Source organism: Gossypium raimondii, chromosome 2 (assembly GCF_025698545.1).
Source record: "Gossypium raimondii isolate GPD5lz chromosome 2, ASM2569854v1, whole genome shotgun sequence".
In the NCBI taxonomy this organism is placed as follows: domain Eukaryota; kingdom Viridiplantae; phylum Streptophyta; class Magnoliopsida; order Malvales; family Malvaceae; genus Gossypium; species Gossypium raimondii.
Genome location: NC_068566.1, coordinates 7,584,397 through 7,604,299, shown reverse-complemented (window position 1 = coordinate 7,604,299; position 19,903 = coordinate 7,584,397). Strand labels below are relative to the sequence as shown.

The 19,903-nt window shown below is 32.4% G+C and overlaps 2 protein-coding genes across 2 annotated transcripts; one reads left to right on the top strand and one right to left on the bottom strand.

Moving 5' to 3' along the window:
- The first annotated feature begins 6,630 nt into the window (after positions 1 to 6,630).
- On the top strand, positions 6,631 to 8,078 carry LOC105787920 (cytochrome P450 89A9-like). Its single transcript, XM_052621870.1, has 4 exons — positions 6,631 to 6,775; positions 6,862 to 6,966; positions 7,086 to 7,393; positions 7,491 to 8,078. Exons 1-4 carry the CDS (start codon positions 6,631 to 6,633, stop codon positions 8,076 to 8,078), a joined length of 1,146 nt encoding a protein of 381 aa, XP_052477830.1.
- Positions 8,079 to 12,517: 4,439 nt separating this feature from the next.
- On the bottom strand, positions 12,518 to 16,821 carry LOC128033774 (uncharacterized). Its single transcript, XM_052621866.1, has 6 exons — positions 16,800 to 16,821; positions 14,453 to 15,579; positions 14,066 to 14,374; positions 13,810 to 13,976; positions 13,561 to 13,720; positions 12,518 to 12,622 (listed from the first exon to the last, which is right to left on the bottom strand). The coding sequence occupies exons 1-6, from the start codon at positions 16,819 to 16,821 to the stop codon at positions 12,518 to 12,520; spliced, it is 1,890 nt and encodes a 629-aa protein (XP_052477826.1).
- Positions 16,822 to 19,903: the final 3,082 nt, after the last annotated feature.

Genomic DNA, 19,903 nt, shown 5'->3' with positions numbered 1-19,903 from the left:
TAGCGTGAAAAAATTAATAATTAATAATTTATCTTACAAAATCTTAATGAAATTTCTTAAGATTCAAAATAATATTTTTTAATCCAAAATTATATTTCTCATTTCAAATCGTTATTTTGAAATCATATAAAAATTTCTGAGACTATACCAAAAATTACGAGGAAGTATCATAAAATTTGAGGGATTATAAAAATTCGAGGTGTACAAAAAAATAAGAGAATACTAAAAAATAAATAAGTACCAAAAATATGAAAGGATACAGAAAAATATGAGGGAATACTAAAATTATGAGGGATACAAAAACATATGAAGTACAAAAATTATGAGAGAAAAGCAAATAAATTGAGGGATACTACAATTTTGGTTGTCTTAATAATTTTTTCATTTATTTAATTTTTCATATTTTTAAAATTATCATTAAATATAATTTTTCAGTACCAATATTTAACCTTAAAATTATAATTTAACACTTACAACCTTTTCTATTACAAATCTCCTTAAGTTTCTTAATATTTAAAGAAAATATTTTTATTTACTCTCAAATTATATCTCACAACAAATCCTCTTTTGAAATAAAACAAAAAAAATGAGGGAATGTTAAAATTATGAGAGTACCAACACATTCGAGGAAATATAAAAAATTATGAGGAATACCAAAAAACTAAGGAAATACAAAGAAAGTATGATGGAAAACAAAAATTATGAGGAGATACAAAAAAAAATGGAGAAGTACAAAAAGAAATGAGGGAATACACAAAAAAAAAAAACCAAAAGGGGGCAACCAAAAATTGTAAGGGACACCAATTTTTGGTTCGTCTTAATAAAAAAAATTTCATTTATTCAAATTTTCACATTTATTCATATTTTCACATTTTTAAAAACATGAAAGAATACCAAAATTTTAACATTTTTTTAAAAACATGAAAGAATACCAAAAAATCTAAGGAAGTACCAAAAAGTGTAACGACCTGTTTTCAGTGAAATCAGAACAATGATTTTGGGACCACAAATTTGAGGTCATAAAATTTATTTTAATATTATTTTGTGGTCTAAAACATGATAGTATTATTTTATAAAAATTTTGTTAAGAAATTTTACCGTTTGTATGCTCAATTTGTGAAAAAGGACTAAATCGCGTAAAGTGTGAAAGTTGGGTTCTATTAGCAAAAGGTGTTGAATAGCTATAGAACTTTAAAGTGGAGGTCCTTATTTGGTAATTAGACAGTGTGAGACACACGGCTTGGCAACACGGGTGTGTATCCCCTACAGTTTGAAAATTTTACATGTTTTCCTAAAATTTTCTTAAGTACTCGGTTTAGTCTCAAACCATTTTTAATGTCTATTTGGGGGCCTCGAGAGCTCGTATTAGGGACTGTATGAATGTATTTGAATGGTTTTTCTATTTGAATGATAATTGATTATGAAATGTATGATTGTTTAAGATGTAAGTTCGATAATGCTCTATAACCCTGTTTCGACGTCAGATACAGGTTAGGGGTGTTACAAAAAGTCAAGTATTATACCGTGACGACGCTTTTACCAATTTCTCTACTTCCGCCTTTGTGGAGGACTCATCTGTATAGCACACTTATCCGCGCTTTCAACATACCCCGATCATTTTGTCAACTTACTTGTTGCACGAGTCATACAAAAATCTCCTTTTTTTTGCCCAGTTAAGCTTCTTATTTGCCATCTTGGCAGGTTCCTTTTTGTCATAAATTGTACCTGTTTGCCTCTAGATCACACCATGACTTAACCATGGACTTTTTATTTCGAAGAATTGATAAACCCCTCTCGAGGTGTCGCCCCGAAGGACACATATACCGTTTACACGGTGTCACCTTGAAGGACCTGTCGATAATCGTCGTCACGGTGTCGCTTCATAGAGTCGATAGATCATCGTCATAGTGTCGCTCTAGTGAGCCAGTCGATAACCGTCGTCACGGTGTTGCTCTAGCGAGCCAGTCGATAACCATTCTACGATGCTGCCAAACTCCCTTGAATCCTATAACAATCCACCCATTGCCCCAATGCGCTAATTTTTCCTATCTTCATCTACCCCGTCAAGGTAATTTCCTCTATACTCTACATGATTGAAAATTAAGGTTGTAACAGGCCAATTTTATCCAGTCCAAATAATAAACAAAAATAAATAAACAAAATAAAAATCAAATAAAAAGTCCAAAGTCCAATTACAAAACGGCCCAAATACAAAAAAAATATCAAGCCCAATACACTACCTAAATTACAAGCCCAATAACCCAAGGCCCAATAAGCCCATAACCTAAACTATTCTTAGAAGGCAAAAAACCCTAATCCCTTTAGGCGCCGTTTCTCGTGTTGTGTCAGCGTGCTCACCGTTCGAGGCCTGGCACGCCCCTTGTACCAAAATGGCAAGGCTCAAGTCCTGTCATCGTCATTGACCCTCCACCGTCACCTGCAAAAGAAAAACAAGGACAACAGAAAGAACAGCTGCAAAGAACAATAGAAAAATAGTAAAAAAAAGAAGAGTGTAGTGTAGGACATTCGGCTTTAAAAGCCATTACCAATGTAATTTTTTTTTACACAGACAAAAAGCAATGAAAGTACAAAAAATCGAATGCAGAAAGGTGACTCTTTTGATTCATTTTTATTTTTTTTGAAACAAATAAAAAATATAAAAGGATTTTTTTTCTTTTTACCTGTTTCGACCGTCAGTGAGAATCTCCTCCGGGTCAAGAAGCCTCGAAGTCCCTCTAGGGCTCTATTGAGGGCCTCGTCGGAGGGGAAAAGAAACCAAAAGATCTCTTTACTTTCAGACCGATTTTGCCGAGATTTTAGGGATTTTAAACCCAAAACTGGGTTCCTTGCAAAAATGGGGTTTAAAAGGGGGTTTGTGGTAATTTTTCGGCCACCGAAGACGGTGGTCACCGTCGCCGGTGACCAGCGACCACAATGGAGGTCCGCCATTCTTATGGCTGGACTCGAAGGCCTTTTCAAAGAAAAAAAGAGGCAAAATAGTTTTTTTAAACCAGTTTAGAAATGGTTTTTTTTTTTAACATTTTTTACTTAAATAGGGACCCCTAAACGACGTAGTTTCGTCACGACTCTAAACTCCCCAAAATGGTGTCGTTTTGGGATTGACTCGAGACTCGACCCGAACGTTGGCAAAGTTCGCATGTTTTCATGACGAGGGTCTAATTGCAGCCCAACTCCCTCCGCTTTTTAAACATTTTTCAATACAGTTTAATTTCTGTCTTTTTTCTTTTTAAATTTATCCCGTTTAATTTTAATTTTTTATATTTTGGTCCTTTTGAGAAACGGTGTATGGGATAATTTCCCATTTAGTCCCTATATCTTTTTGCGCATTTTATTTTGGTCCTTTATACTGTTTTATTAGTTCCTTTTTCATTATTTACAATTTACGCCCCCTAATTTCATTTAAATTTCTATTTAATTCTTTATTTATTTAATTTCAATCTTTTACAAACTGTTTTTATTTATTTATTACTTCTTTATTTTTTATATATTTAAAAATTAGATTGTTTATATTCTTTTATTTGCACATTTTAACTATTGTCGTTATTATTTTATTTTTATTTTTTGTTCTTGTTATTTATTATTTCTTTTATCATTCTTGCAAATTAGATTGTTTATATACTTTCACGTCATGTCTATTTATCTTTTAATCATGCATCTCCCATTTTATTTTTTTGAGTTACCTTATTTATTTTATTATCTAACTTGGTATTATTATTATCCCTATCATTATTGATCAATGGTGTTATCATTATTATTATGGTTATATTATTCATGGTGCATTATTACTACTATCACTACTATCATTTTATTGCTTATATTTTATTTATAATATTATTTAAACTCGTATAGCAACTTCATTCTTAATAAGCATTCCATTATACTTCCATTTTATTTTATTTTTGCTACAACCATGCCACGAACCGTGTTTAAATATATTTACCCGTTTTTATACTATGCCCGAATAAGCTAAATACACATTACTTTAAATGTTACATTCATTTTTACTCTACGCATAAAAAAGGAAAATTTTTAAAATCAATGCAATGTTCTGTATTTGGAGATTCGAGAAGTTGCGCCCTAACTTACGGGGTTCAACTTTCTCTTTGAACCTAGATAACTGAACATCCCTTTTTAAACTAAAACGCGTGACGTGATCTTTTCGTTTTGGTTACCTCGAGATAATGAGGCCTTTTACACATGTTTTAATTTACTTAAGTGATTTTAATTAAAAATATCATTATGCAATATGAGATTGTGTTTTAAATTCTCTTCAAAATTTTAATTCTCGTAATCTACTAGGTACCAATTTTGGGCATCATGAGGGTGCTAATATTTCCTCTTGCATAATCGACTCCCAAAGCCATTTCTTGGATTTTGTAGACCAAAAAGTATTGTTTTAATAAGTCTAACATTTTATTAAAATGAGTTTTGAAGTTATCCAATCACACCTAAATAAAAAAGCTTGGTGGCGACTCTCGTTTTTTCGTTTGTTTTTTTAGAAATAAAAGTCGATTTTAAAAATGTTTCGAAAAAGATATTTATTACTTATCATACAATACACCACTTATTTAAACGTCAGTTCACAACCATATGACATCCAACAATCATACTTACCATTGTTACGCATACTCAGCATGCTTATTTACCATTTCACACACAATAGCAGGTTTAGACAAACTCAGAATAGACATAACATAGATCATTCAAGCAACATATTATCATCAATCACCCCAAGATGGAGTGAAAAAACTCACCTGAATTGAAATTGATTCCATCTTAACCAAACAAGAATTGAAACTCAACTAATTGTCCACTAGCCATAAAATTTCCAAAAGAGTTCGCCAACTCACTATTTTATTCAATTAACTCCCAACTCTCCTTTAAATTCAGGACCTCAAAGAAAATCGGGTGTGACAAAATCACCCATCGAAAAGTCTCATTTACATCAAATATAAACTCTCCAAAAAAGCCTAACACAAGAGTGCAAAAATACTAAGTAAAAAGTACACAAATAACGAACCAAAAACACTCCAAAGCACACCCAAATGTGGGGCACAACAACCTAATTATAGGCTAAAAATCGATAGTTTCTCCAAGTAGTCTTAATAAGGTAAAACTCTCAATTATAATTTGAATATATCTTCTTGAATTTTCTCCAATAATTATCCCAAAATAAAACTTTTTAAACCAAGTAAAATCAATAGATAAATTACCAAATAAATAGATTAAAGGATAATGCTAAGGTTAAGGATAAGCCTTAGTAGATAAGGCATGTTGATCTCATAGTTCCTTCAATCATCCAAATTCAACCACCACTGTTTAGGACGAAATAAAACACGTTCTGAGACTCATTTGCTTATAGAGAAAACAATCATAGAGGACCAAGTTAAAAATCCAATATTTCACATAGGCTGTCCCAAAAGTCTTGTCTGAATAGTGTTTAAAAAAACCATCATTTAAAAATAAAAATAATTTTTCTTAAAAAAAATATTGTATTTAAGAATTAAATTTCATATTTTCCAAAAACTCATATACAGATATTTAAATAACCACCATCATATCAATTTTTGAAAAATAATAAAATTAAATAAGAATTAATTTAAAATTAATATCAAAATTAATGAAAACCAAAAAACAAATAAGTTCCATTTTAAAATGAATAATTGAATATTGACCAACAAAATTCAATTCAAGCCCTTAAATTTTAATTCTAAAACTAAATAAAATTTAATTTAGTTCGATTTTATTCAAGAAGTCTAAATAAATGTCTACTTCAATAAAATCAAATCTAAATAAGTTTGAAATTGAATCTCCCGACGAAATTAGGTATTATTATTATTGTTGTGTAAGTTACTTGATAACAACATTTTACTGTTGATAAAATAAATTTTTGGCAATAATATTTAGTCATTGAGTAATTTAATATAAACCAATAAACCAATTAAAATGACATTACAAAATAATATCCGCAACCATTACAATAATGTTATGTAAAAGATTTAACATCTAAATATATATAGTTACGGATTTTATTATACAACCAAATGTATTGTTATTGCGTAATAGTTTTGTAATTGAAATATTATCGTTGTATTAAACATATCATAACAAATCATACGATAACTAAAGCATATTTAAAAAATAAATTAAATCGTTGATAAAAATTATATATAAACTAGTAAAAGTTGTTGCGATATATAATCACAATTGTTCATGTAAATGACAATTAATAAAAATTTATTCATTAATTTTGTTGCCCTACCTAACTATTCATTTAACCTAATAACCAAATAACCCTTAAGCACAAAAAATTAAAACACTAAATATGTAACATTGTATAGAAAGAGGATATAGATATACATGCCTAGATATTCCTTAACACATGTTAACCATGTCTAATTTGAATTTAAAATAAAGATCAAATTAGTTAACGTGGAAAAAGGATTTGCATTAAATTTCACTTGGTAACTTTGCTTTAATTTCTTGTGAATTTTGTGTTAAACTAAGACGAGGATGAGAAGATTTAAGCAATTTCATCTTTATAAATTTTCGTCCACTCCAATAATTGTGAAACCTCAAAATAGTTCAATTTGTCAATCCTCTTGAGAAATGGGAGCTTGTTTCTTCACTCTTTTTATCACCTTCATCTTCTCTACTACTCTCTTTGTTGTTGCTCTCAATCGTTATTCTAAGAAAAGAAGTCACCAGCTTCCCCCAAGCCCCCCACAATTCCATTCTTCGGCAACCTTCTATGGTTGCTTGTCAAGCCTTTCTCACGTGTTAAGGCCCTTTCTCTTTCCTTACATGAAATATATGGTCCGATTTATACCCTGCATATAGGCTCAAAGCCCTTAATCGTTATTGCCAGTCACTCCCTTGCCCATCAGGCTTTGATTGCTAACGGTGCCATCTTCGCAGACCGTCCCCAAGCAATTGCCACAGAAAGTTCCTCAGCTGTGATCAACACAACATCACCTTGGCATTCTATGGCCCTAAATGGCTCCGGCTCCGCCGTAATCTTACCTATAATATCCTGCATACTTCGCGGATAGCATCCTTTGCAGGTGCGCGTAAATGGGCCTTGGATGCACTCCTCAACCGCCTTAAGTCTCTCTCATCATCTGATGAATATCATCACACTGAAATAAGGGATCATATACAGCATGCACTCTTCAGTTTGTTCACTTTTATTTGTTTTGGTGAGAAGCTTGAAGACATGAAAATTCAAGATATCAAGAACCTGCAGCGACGCCTGCAATCGAGTTTTGACGAATTCAAAGTACTCAATTTGTTTCCATGTTTGGGGAAATTTGTCTTTCTCAAGCGATGGGAAAAGCTTCGTCAGCTTCGACAGGATCAGGAAAAACTAATGGTACCTTTAATAAAAGCCAGAAAGGCGATGAGGGAAGGAAAAAATGAAAAGGATGAGTCCCTATGTTGACACTTTGTTTGATTTACAACTTAAAGAGGAAAACAGGAAAGTTGAAGAAAAGGAAATTGTGACATTATGCTCTGAGTTCTTCACTGCAGGCATTGATACTACTTCCACAGCTCTAGAATGGATAATGGCTAATTTGATGAAGCACCCACATATCCAAGACAAGTTATTCAAGGAAATCAAAGGGGTTATCTCAGACGGGGAAGTAGAGATTAAGGATGAAGATTTGAGGAAGATGCCATATCTTAGAGCCATTATCTTAGAAAGTTTAAGGCGTCATCCTCCTAGCCATTTTCTAATCCCACTTACCGTAACAAAAGATGTTGTTTTGGGTGGGTTTTTAGTTCCAAAGAACAATATTGTAATTTTTATGGTGGTGGAAATGGGTCGGAATCCGAATTTATGGGAAAATCCAATGGAGTTCAAGCCTGAGAGATTCTTAATCAATGGTGATTTTGATATCAGTGGAACAAAAGAGATTAAAATGATGCCATTTGGGGTAGGGAAAAGGATGTGTCCGGCATATCGTTTGGCAATGCTTCACTTGAAGTATTTTGTGGCAAACTTAGTCTGGCATTTCAATTTTAATGTGCTTGGGAGAAGGTGTGGATTTGACTGAAAAACATGAATTCACAGCCTTAATGCAGAATCCTTTGGAGGTTCAAATCGCTACTAGATTGTATGTCCACTGATTTATCTTAATTTTTGGTCTATCATATAAAGTCATATTTTAAATATTTTGTTATACTTAGTTTTGTCTTTTCGTTATATTAAAATTTGTAACAATAATATAATATACTATAATTGTTTCATTTTATTTTAAAGCATTTTAACTATATTTTTTTAGATTTTCCTTTTTTTTAAATAAAAGACTGGTTTATTAGTAATAAAAAAACACTATTCAGCTGCCCAATAAGGCCAAAGCACACAACCCAGTGGGCAGAAACAACTAAGATGATTAAACAAGACCCACCCTATACAACAAAGGAAGAAAAGAAAAAATAAAATCATTCAAAGCTAAACCATTGACAAGAATATTAATAGATTTTAAGAGTATACATAATATTTAGGGCAAAATATCAAAAAAATCACTTTTTTTTTAAATTTATCGAAATGGGCCCGGTATTTTATTATTTACCGGAATGGGTCCTTTTCCCCTAAATCGCGTCCACGTCAGCGCGAAGTCAGGGGACGTGTCAGGAAATTGCGACCACGTCAGCGCGCTTTGATGACGTGGTAACAAAGCGTGTCCACGAAAGCGCGATTTGTGTCCACGTCAGCAAAGCGCGCTGACGTGGCCGCGCTTTGTTGCCACGTAGTGCGCCCCTAGGGACGCGATTTCCCCGTTTTTCTCACATTAGGTTTTTGGATTTTAGGGTTTAGGGTTTTTAAGATTTTTAGGGTTTTGGAGAAAAAAGTAAACAAATAAGGGATTAGGGTTTAGAGTTTCCTAATTGTAGGCTGACATCTTCCAATGTGATAGTGCACTCCCCACATGGAAGATGGAATGTGTGCGTCTCGGGTCTCCACCTCTCGATCAACACACTGATAAGTTTCGGGTCCACCTTGCATCCCCGGCCTACCGTCACCACGTGCCAAAAACCCGCTTCCCGCAGGTAGTTCTCTACCAACGATGATGGAGGAGCATGCATATTCCGGATATTGCATTCCAATATCCGATCTACAGACTTTTATAACAAATAATAAATTAATAATTATCTAAAAATGCATAAATAAAAAATCTTAAATAATATTTAAAAATTAAATTTAACACTTACTATTTTCATTTGTCCGACGGATATGTGTTGTTTATCAAAACGAGTCAATTCTCCAGCCATTGCTGAAATCGTACAAATTTTTACGATTTAAAAAAATTTTAAAAAAATATTTTTTTAAAAATTATTTAAAAATAGGGATTTAAGAGAAATTTAAGAGGAAATTGAGAGCAAATTGAGATTAAATATGGATTTCAGAGAAATTTGGAAGGAATTTGAGAGGAAATTGAGAGGAAATTTGAGAGAGGATTAGTTTGTGAAAAAAAATAAGGGGTGGGGGGTATTTATAGATTTTTTTTTTACCGTTGGGGGTGCAACGGTCAAAAAAATGACCGTTGCACTGTTCACGCGCGGAGCAAGTCATGTCCCTAAGGGCGCACTACGTGGCAACAAATCGCGGCCACGTCAGCGCGCTCTGCTGACGTGGACTCAAATCGCGCTTACATGGACGCGATTTGCTGCCACGTCAGCAAAGTGCGCTGACGTGGACGCGATTTGCTGACACGTTCCTTGACTTCGCGCTGACGTGGACGCGCTTTAGGGGAAAAGGGCCCATTCCGGTAAATAATAAAATACCGGGCCCATTTCGGTAAATTTAAAAAAAAGACTTTTAATGGTAAATTGCCCTAATATTTATATGGAAAAAAAAAGTGTTGGCAGAAAGAAGGGAAGACATGGGTGAGACAAGGCCAGTGCCAAGGAGAGAGAGCCCATGGGGAATGCTAGAAGTTGACAACGTAAGGCTCATCGTTGCAACGATCGAGCTGAAGATGTTATCCAAGTATTTCTTTTTCCTTTTCTTCTTATTCTAAAAAATGGAAAATGGGAAAAAATTTCATATTTCATATGTATAAATCATATACAGATATTTAAAATTAAATTTAGAACTAAAAGTAAATAATCATATATAGATATTTAAATAATCACTACTCTCATATCAAAATTTTAAAAACTTAATCAAATTAAATAAGAATTAATTTAAAATTAATCTCAAAATTAATTAAAACAAAAAAATATATATTTTATAAAGAATAATTCAATATGCAATTCAACTTGACCAACAAAATTCAATTCAAGCTGTTAAATTTTAACTCTAAAATTAAATTAAAATTTAATTCAATTCAATTTTATTCAAGATGTCTAAATAAATCTCTAATTCAATAAAACCAAATCTAAATAAGTTTGAAACTTGATAACAACATTTTATTGTTGTTAAAATAATTTTTGACAATAGCATTTAGTCGTTGAGTAATTTAATATACAACCAATTAAAATGACATAACAAAATAATATCCAACAACCATTACAATAGTGTTATGTAAAAGATTTAGCACCTAAATATACATAGCTGCGAATTTTATTATACAACCAATGCATTACTGTTACGTAATAGTTTTTGTAATTAAAATATTATCATAACCAGCTACCTGATAACTAAAATATATTTAGACAAATAAATTAAGCCGTTGAAAAAATTATATATATAATAAGGGTAATCTATAAAAATAGTCACTTTTGTTTACCTCAGGTTACATTTTAGTCACTTATGTTTGAAATGTTACGTTTTAGTCACTTATGTTATTATTTTGTTACGAAGTGATCACTCTACCGTTAAGTTCCGTTATCTCTCTAACGGTAATCCTATGTGGCAATCAAACTAGATTTTAAGTGCCAACTTGGATTTTTAAATGGGATAAAAATAGATTTTAAATTAAATAAATTTAATTAATTAAAAAATTTTAACCTAAACCTTAGCTGAAAAATCTGTTCATCTCCTCTTTCTAATTTTTCTTCCGTCTTTTTTTTTATTTTTTTTTCATGGCTGGAAAAACCTTAACAAATTTTTCTACCTGTAATTGGTTGCACAATGGGCATGTTACTAATAACAATGAGAAGATGTCAAAATCTTTGGGTAACTTTTTCACAATTCGCTAGGTAAAGTTGGGGCTTATTATTTATGTGATTTCCCTTCCCTCTGGTTCTAGTTGCAGAAATTTTCTCATATGAGCTTCATTTTTTTTGTGTTTATGTGTTTTTTTCTAGATTACCCAGAGATATCATCCACTGGCTTTGCGGTACTTCTTGATAAATGCACACTATCGTTCTCCTCTCAATTACTCCGTTGTTCAGTTGGAAGGTGCATCAAATGCTATTTTTTACATATATCAGGTTTAAAGCTTATTTCACTGCTTTTACTTTGCACTAGGCATATGCTGGTCGAATTCGATGTCTTGGTACAAAGATAGATGTTGATCCGCCTTTAGGCTTAAAATTTGTTTTTCGAATTGTGTAGGGCTTGTATACTTGTAAGGTGTCATGGATGAGAAGCATGCCTCATTCTATTTCTTGGAGTTCACTTTATTTAATATTGGCTTCCTTTTACCACTTAATATTTCTTCTATAATTGATTAGATTTGCCTCTCCTTCAAAGTTAAAATTACTCAAAAGTGTGACTGAATTATTTTCCGAGTTGACTCGAGATGCGAGTTTTTTTTAATTTACATAGGCAATCGTACTGGAGTTAGTTTAGATTCAAGTCCTTTGGAAAAGTATCCTTACCTGCTTTGTTGTACAGACTTTGAAAGATTGCCAAGATGCTCTATTGCAACTACAAGAATAGATTCCCAATGACGGCAAACCAGCTCGGACTACTCCGGACGCTAAGGAATACATTAGCAAGCTTCGCAATGAGTTCCAGGTGAAAATGTCAGATGATTTGAGCACTTCACTTATACTAACTGGAGCCTTTCTAGAAGCGTTGAAGTTGGTAAACAATTTGTTGACCATGCTAAAGGTATTTATTTATCTTTCAGAATGCTAGTAACTCTCTTTTTTTTATATACATATAATATACACACACACACACATATATGTCTATGCCAAGGCCAATAACAATATATTTTCTCACGTAATTTGACAGAAGAAGCAGCAAAAGCAACAAAGATTATTGGTAATTCAATCCCTTAAAGAGATCAAGAAAGAAGTTATGAAAGTTTTGGATGTTCTTGGATTGCAACCACCTTGCTCTTATACTGAGGTGTCGGGATTTACTTATTACACGATGTTAAGATTCATGCCTTCTGTAAAATTTTGAACACTAAATATGATAAATTTCTTACTTAAACATGTTTTGCTGCAATTAAAGGAGAAAGTATTAACGAGAGCCGGGTTGGTGGAAGATGATGTGATTCGTCTAATTAATAAAAGAGTTGAAGTGAGGAGAAACAAAGACTTCTTAAAAGTGATCAGATGAGAGCTCATTTGCAAGCAAAGGGCATTGCACTCATGGATGTAGGCACGAAAACAATTTGGAGACCTTGTGTTCCTGTTCAACAAGAATCAGAATTAGTGCCATCAGAGGGCCAGATGGTCCCTCCCAAGCCTGAAACTGTATAAGAATGCAGATCTTGATTCAAGTTCACCAAAAAAACATATTGAATTTGGTGGGATCAAGGCCATTTGTAGACAGTTTTGATTCATAATTTATAAAATTGTCTTTCCGTTTCTGATAGCTTCAGTCACTTCACAAAATACATGCACAAATTCAGGTTCTATGTTGCAACAAATACATGCACAAATTTAGGTTCTATGTTGCAACAAAAGTATGTGCATTTTTTAACATAGAAGAACCAACAGTTGAATATCTAACATGTCCAATAACCATTTCTCAAGTAATAGTTTAACATTTCAAAAAAAATATTGTTTCAAACCCTCAATTAAGACAAAATGTATATTCTAACTATTGTTAACATGATTCAACAACCCTTCCAAAAAGATATATTCTTTGTTCACAAAATAGATTTCCTTTTGACAGGTAATTTGGCCCTAAAATTTGCTATCAGTTTTGAGCTTTGTTGGGTTAAAGGTGGTTGGCTTGATGTGTTATCCATTAAAGTGGCTTGGTTCAAAATTTGTAGGCTCGATGATTGGCTTGCCATTTGGTTACCCCTAACAATCCCTTTGCAAGTCCTTGTATTATGACCTGGTTTGCCACATTTGGTGCAATTAGCTTACTGTCCTGTCTTACTTAATTTTGGTCCACTCTTTCGTACTTCATCTATTTCCTTCCTCGTTATTTGTTTGGGTCTTCTTGGGGGCCTTCTAATTATGGGAGGAAGAATGGGTTCCATGTCCCTTACATGTTCCCATTGCATAGGACCTATACACAAAAATTTAAAGATGTCAAACACATTTTATAAATAAGTAATATTTCATAAAAGTTTAGGGTTTTAGGGCTATTACCTTTTACAGGGTTAATTAAGTGGCTGTAAATATTCAACTGGTAGTGACAAGATAACATGTATTTACATATGTTTCGTGGCTCACAAGAAGTAATTGCATGCAAGAAACAGCATGCTTACAAGGAATTCCTGACAAGTCCCATTTTCTGCATGAACAGGAGAAGTTGAGGAGGTCAACCACATGCTTGTTGCCTAATCCACAGTCTACCTCATACTTCTCATTTCCAGCATATGTCGGCCATATACTATAAATAGAGTAACATTTTAAAGTTAAAAAATTTTCCATCCAAGCAACAGAATTCAAGCTAAGTAAAAAAAAGTTAGCAAAGCTTACTTATTGGACTGACTAACAATTTCAAACAACTTCTTCTGTATCCTTGGACATAAAGGTCCAGGATACTTCTCAGCAGCCTCTCTCATAGAAACCAACCTAGTCATGATTTTTCTTCTAATTATTTCCAACATCGTTAGGATGGGTTTATCTCTAGCTTCTAAAATGATCTGCAAGGAGAGCAAGTCTTTAAATAACTCCAACAATAATTATACAACATGAAGTGATAAATATCCAGATTTAAAAAATAAATTTTAACCTTGTTGAAACATTCATTGTTGTTGTTCAGTAGTAGATCAGATTTGCATCTAGTTGAAAAGTGGGCTCTTGACCAAGTTCTTGGATCCTTGTCACACAGCCAAGCCTCAACAGATTCTGACAGTGACCTCATTTCAGACATTGCTTCTTCAAATTGTCTTGGAAAAGTTGCTTTAGCAACTTTCCAGTAAGTAAGACGCAAAACGTGGCCTCTAAATCCTTCCATATTTTTAAAATTATTGTAAAGATGTCTGGCACAATTTCTTGCTTCAGCATTAGGGAACAACAAAGAAATCGCTTCTATTAAACCCTGTAAAACAATTAAAACAACATGATAAGTAATTGTTTTTATATAAACAATTTAGCGTATACTATGACTTTATAGTACCTTTTGTTTGTCAAACATGAAGCATATATTGTAGGAGTTGTCGATCTCCAAATCTCTCTGTAACAACTTGAGGAACCAAAACCATGATTGTTTGTTTTCACTCTCAACTGCAACAAAAGCCACTGGATATATACAATCATTGGCATCAACCCCGACAGCAGCAAGCAAATGTCCACCATAATATCCCTTCAGCCAACATCCATCTAACCCTATAATTCTCCTACAACCAGTTAACCAACCTGATTTGCATGCTTCAAGGCATATATAAAGCCTCTGAAATAGCCTATAGTCTAATTTACAGATGGTTGTTGTACCAGGGTTACTTCTCCTTAACTCAAGTAAATAATCATATATATTGGCATATTGGGCTTTGTGATTCCCTTGAACTAGTTTGAGAGCCCTAATCTTAGCCCTCATACATTTAGTCTGAGACACTATTGTTCCAAAATCCACCCTAATATCATTTTGTAATGATGTTAAGGAATAATTAGGATCAACTTGAAATTTGTGTAAATAATGTCTAGCCATCCACTTTGAAGTAATATTCTTATTTTTCATTACCTTGCCACACTTATGGTGGTTGACTAAGGTCTTAATTTGCCAACTCCTATCCATTGGATCCTTGGGATTTAACTTGGATGCCCATAATGTCCATGGACAACTAGGTACACAGACTGCTTTCACCCTAAGCTTGTCATTCCTAGTTAGTTTGGTTTCTACCCTATTTATCCTCCCATACTGTTTAATTGCATCTTTTAAAATGTCTCTACTAGGGAAAACCAAACCATTTATCAATATAGGGTTCTTCATATCAGTTTGAGGATTGAATAGAGGGTACTTTTTATTCCCATATTTATCATAATCCACGTCATTATTCAAATAATCATCACTGTTACTATCAAAATCATCTTCTAAACTCCAAAAACTTGAACCCAGCAAGTGGTCTAACTCCTTCTGTATCATTTCACCTACTAGTTCAACCTCTGGTTCATCTACCCTATCACCATCAGACTCAAAAGAATCAGAATAAGCAGTACCTGACTCATAAGCTTTATATGAACTATCATCTGAGTCAAATGCTTCTCCTCCAAAATATCCCCCTAAAGTATTTTGTTCAACTTCAAACCCTAAACCAAAAAAGGAAAATAAAACATTATATTAGTATCAACAAATTGCACAATTCAAACCTGAAAAAAATATTATCTCAACTTCAGTTCAATTTCAAACATCACTAATGAATTTATGAACATTTTAGGACATTTGGACAGCAGTCAATATTCACATTTGGAAAACATTAAAATACATAATCTAAAACATGAAAATAGTAATCATTATTCACAGAGAAAGTGTAGAAGATAAAACAATTTATCTCAGTAATTATGTAATAGGATTCTTTACAGAGAAGCTGTGGGGTATATGCTCAAAAACTAGCTTTAAGATAGAGAAGAAAAAGAATTGTGGATGATTTTTTTTAAATGCCTTGCTTCCTTTTTCTTATGATTTGCTTATTCAGAAACGAGAGACAACATAAGAGGAAGCACTTTATTAAATGAAATTTTGCTTCATTCTTATTTGATAGATTTACAATTGTTTTTGGTTTTGTTCAGTAGACAGGTCAAAGAAACAAAAATACTCCCTTACTGTTTACTATTTCTTCTTTCCACTAGAAATATATTGACAATATATGTTCATGCTTGGGCTATCTAAGTTATTTAGTGGTTGCCAGTTGGGGAGCTATGTTTACTCTCTTCACCTGTTTTTTGGGGGGGAGTGGGGTGGTGGCTATTTTAAGAATAACAAACTAATCCATCCCTCTAACAAACCTAAAGCCCAATGCTAAAAGGCCATGAACACTCATACACAACTCTAGGAAGCCCTTATTCTTAGAATCAAATCATGTTTAGGGTTTTCTTCTTAACCCTTCACTGCAAAATAATTTTTATGCAATATTTTTTTTTCCAATTTATCACGTTTTATGGAACATTTGGCACCTCCTAATCCTTTGTGTAGACATTGAGACTGATGGATGATAAGATGGAATAAGCCTACTAATCTTTGATTTAAAACTTTTGTTCTCAATTTCACATGCAGGATGTCTGCAGAAACGGTAGCATGTATAGCAGTTGAGTCCCTATCAATATTAGAGAAGATGCATTCCAAAGGGTTGGTGATCTTAGTTATTTTTAGTATGAAGATTAGCAGTTGAGTCCCTATCGGCAGAAAAAGTGATTCCACTTACAATAAAAATTTCAATCTATTTTTAGGGTTTTCATTAAACAATAAAAAATTCAATCTTTTGTTTTTCAGTATTGAATAAAAGAGGCAGAGGAATGCAAAGAAGACATACCTGGACTCTCCATTGAATCCATCTTTATGAAGCAGTCAATTTGATTTCAACTATTTTGATCTTAATAATAGTTTTTCCAGTCAAATGAAAAAAAAGAAAAACCTAAAAAAAGAAGAGACGAAGAAAAATTAAAAAGAGAAGATGAACAATTTTTTCAGTTAAGGTTTAGGTTTAAAAATTTTAATTAATTAAATTTATTTAATTTAAAATCTATTTTTATCCCATTTAAAAATCCAAGTTGGCACTTAAAATCTAGTTGGACTGCCACATAGGATTACCGTTAGAGAGATAACGGAACTTAATGGTAGAGTGATCACTTCGTAACAAAATAATAACATAAGTGACTAAAACGTAACATTTCAAACATAAGTAACTAAAATGTAAACTGAAGCAAACAAAAGTGACTATTTTTGTAGATTACCCATATAATAATTAAAAATGACTTTTCGATTTGCAAAGTTGTTACGTCGACTTTAGGCAACAGAGGAATAAGCAAAAACCCCGCAATGACTTTTTAACTTTATGATACAATTTTCACAATGATGATTCAAGATTTCATAATGAATTTTAGCGTTGTTAATTCCTATTTTTCTTGTAGTGTAATCAATAAATTCAAATAATTGATGTCTGACGTGCTTATCTACATCTGCCTTGAATCGATTGCGAATATATGAATATAGGATACTTGTAGGTACCCAAATCCACAATTCTAATGGTATCCTTAAATTTAAGTTGTTTTTGTAATAAATTTTATATAAAAATATAAAAATAAATAAATATACACCTGTTGACACCATTTTTTGATTGAAAACGGGGTCGACTTGGGTTTTGGAAAATGAAAACGAAAATGGGAGTCGCCACCGATCCTTTTTGATGAGGCGTGATCGGATCACCTGGAAAAGTGGTTGTTTTTAATAAACAATTTGATTTTATTAAAACCACAAGTTTGGTCCACGAAATTCAGAAAAACGGGTTCGGGAGTCGGTTACGCACGAGGAAGGATTAGCACCCTCGATACGCCCAAAATTGGTACCTAGTTGATTACTTAATGTCTTAGTGTCGAAAAACTGAAAACTTTAAAGAAATTTAAAATACGATCCTTATTTTGAAAGAAAATTTATAAAAATCGAGCTGCTCGTTATGACTTTTTTATTTCAGAAAGAGAAAATGTCACACCCAATACGTTAGGGTATGATATCTTACCTCTTCAGAAATGAGCAAGTCTAAACTCGCATAGAAAAGTTTAAAAGAGTGTTTGATTGTTTAAGTCATAAAAAAATTGTGACCCAATACGTTAGGGTATAATTTCTTCAAATGTTAAATATTGAATATTGCATTTATTTTGAAAAATTCTCGTCTCGAGGAATCAACGTATCATGTCCAATGCATTAGGACACGACGTATTGAATTCTCGATAATGAGTTTTATTTATGTCTTTTTTTTAAAAAGAAGAGTAACCTCGATTATTTAGATTCAACGAAGAAAATCGAAACCCAATACGTTAGGGCTCGATTCTTTCGAGGATCTCAAATACCGATGGTTACTTTTATTTTGAAATTTTCTGTTTTTTGATAAATCCAAGTAGAAGTAGGTGTAAAATAACAATAATGATGCAACGTAAATAAAATAATACAAGCAAAATAAGAAAAGATAAATAAATAAGATGGCAAATATATAATAAAAAGAAATCAACAAATAAAAGTAAATAAATAATTAATTAATTAAAGCACTTAAATAAAATAATAATGATAATAAGCATGTAAATAAATAAATAAATTAACAACAAATAAAACAATAGTAGTGAATAACATAATAATATATATATGTATGTATGTATGTATGAATTAAATATATATATATATATATATATATATATATATATATAAAGGTATGTCTTAAATTATAAAGATTGTATATCAGTAGGTATATGTATTTATGAAAAAATAAAAATATGTATATTGATATATAGATATGTATATAAGTTGTAAAATATGTAAAAATATGCAAGTATATTTAAGTTATAGAAAATAATGTATGTATATCATAAATATATATATGTATATATATATCGAGATCCTAATAAAAAAATAAATAAGTAGGTAATAATAATATTAATGTTAAAAATAATTAACTAAATAATAAAAGATTAAAAAAATAACTAAATTGAAATAAAAACAAAGATACAGGGCCAATTCGAAATAATAAATAACAAAAATGATCAAATTGTGAAACGCGTAAAAAAGGGAAGGACCGAAACAGTAAATAAACCAAAGTTCTAAAACGCAGCACTTCAGTGGACTAAAATGAAACAAAAGTAAAATTTTAAGGCTAGATCAAAATAAAAGAGAACAACGAAATAGGACCAAACTGTAATGCACTGAAATATTGGAGGGATGGCGCATAAATAACCTGCTTGAAGAAAACACGGATCCTCCCTGTGGTCGGGTCATCACATGGTCGAGACCAAAACGACGCCGTTTTTGGTCTCTAAACCCTAAGCCCAAAGGACGCCGTTTTATAGGGTTATTTAAAACAAAAAAATTCCTCAAAATTTCCCATTTAGCCGTCTTCCTAAAAAAATTTCATTTTTCTCTCAAAATCAGTCTTTTTCGGTCTAGGGCCTTGATTGACGGTCACCGTCGTGGCTCTACTGCATGCGGTGGTTAGAGCCCTCAAAAATAAAATTTTTTAAACCCCCTCGGAAGCCGAATGAAGGCCAAGCCTTCACGAACCAGAGGCCATAGGGAAAACACCCCGCGCCTTCTCTCGGTCCCGGCTCGGCGATGGAGAACCACCTCCGCCCGGTACACGTGTATGCCTCGGTGAGTTTTCCTTCTTTTTCTTTTTAGCTGCTTCTTTATTTGTAGATGTAGAGAGAAAAAGAGAAAAGAAAAAAATAAAAAAATAAAAACGAAAATAAAAAAGGCAAATCTGAAACAGAAGAATCGCAAATCACCTTCAAATTTTTTTGTTTGCTTTTGATTTCTAAAAGTGTTTGTAAAAGAGGGGAAGCCGAACCCCTTACAACGATAATCTTCGGCTTTTTATAGCCCAAAAATTACATCTTTTTCTATTATTTTTCTATTTTTGGTTGCTGTTGTTTG

Coding starts and splice junctions, on each gene's coding strand:
- LOC105787920 (XM_052621870.1), top strand. CDS start 6,631: ATGGGAGCTTGTTTCTTCACTCTTTTTATCACCTTCATCTTCTCTACT. Junction 6,967..7,085: donor CCAAGCAATTGCCACAGAAA/GTTCCTCAGCTG, acceptor CATCCTTTGCAG/GTGCGCGTAAATGGGCCTTG. Junction 7,394..7,490: donor AGGATCAGGAAAAACTAATG/GTACCTTTAATA, acceptor CAACTTAAAGAG/GAAAACAGGAAAGTTGAAGA.
- LOC128033774 (XM_052621866.1), bottom strand. CDS start 16,821: ATGGATTCAATGGAGAGTCCAG. Junction 15,580..16,799: donor GGATTCAATGGAGAGTCCAG/GTATGTCTTCTT, acceptor TTTTTGGTTTAG/GGTTTGAAGTTGAACAAAAT. Junction 14,375..14,452: donor TCATGTTTGACAAACAAAAG/GTACTATAAAGT, acceptor ATTGTTTTACAG/GGTTTAATAGAAGCGATTTC.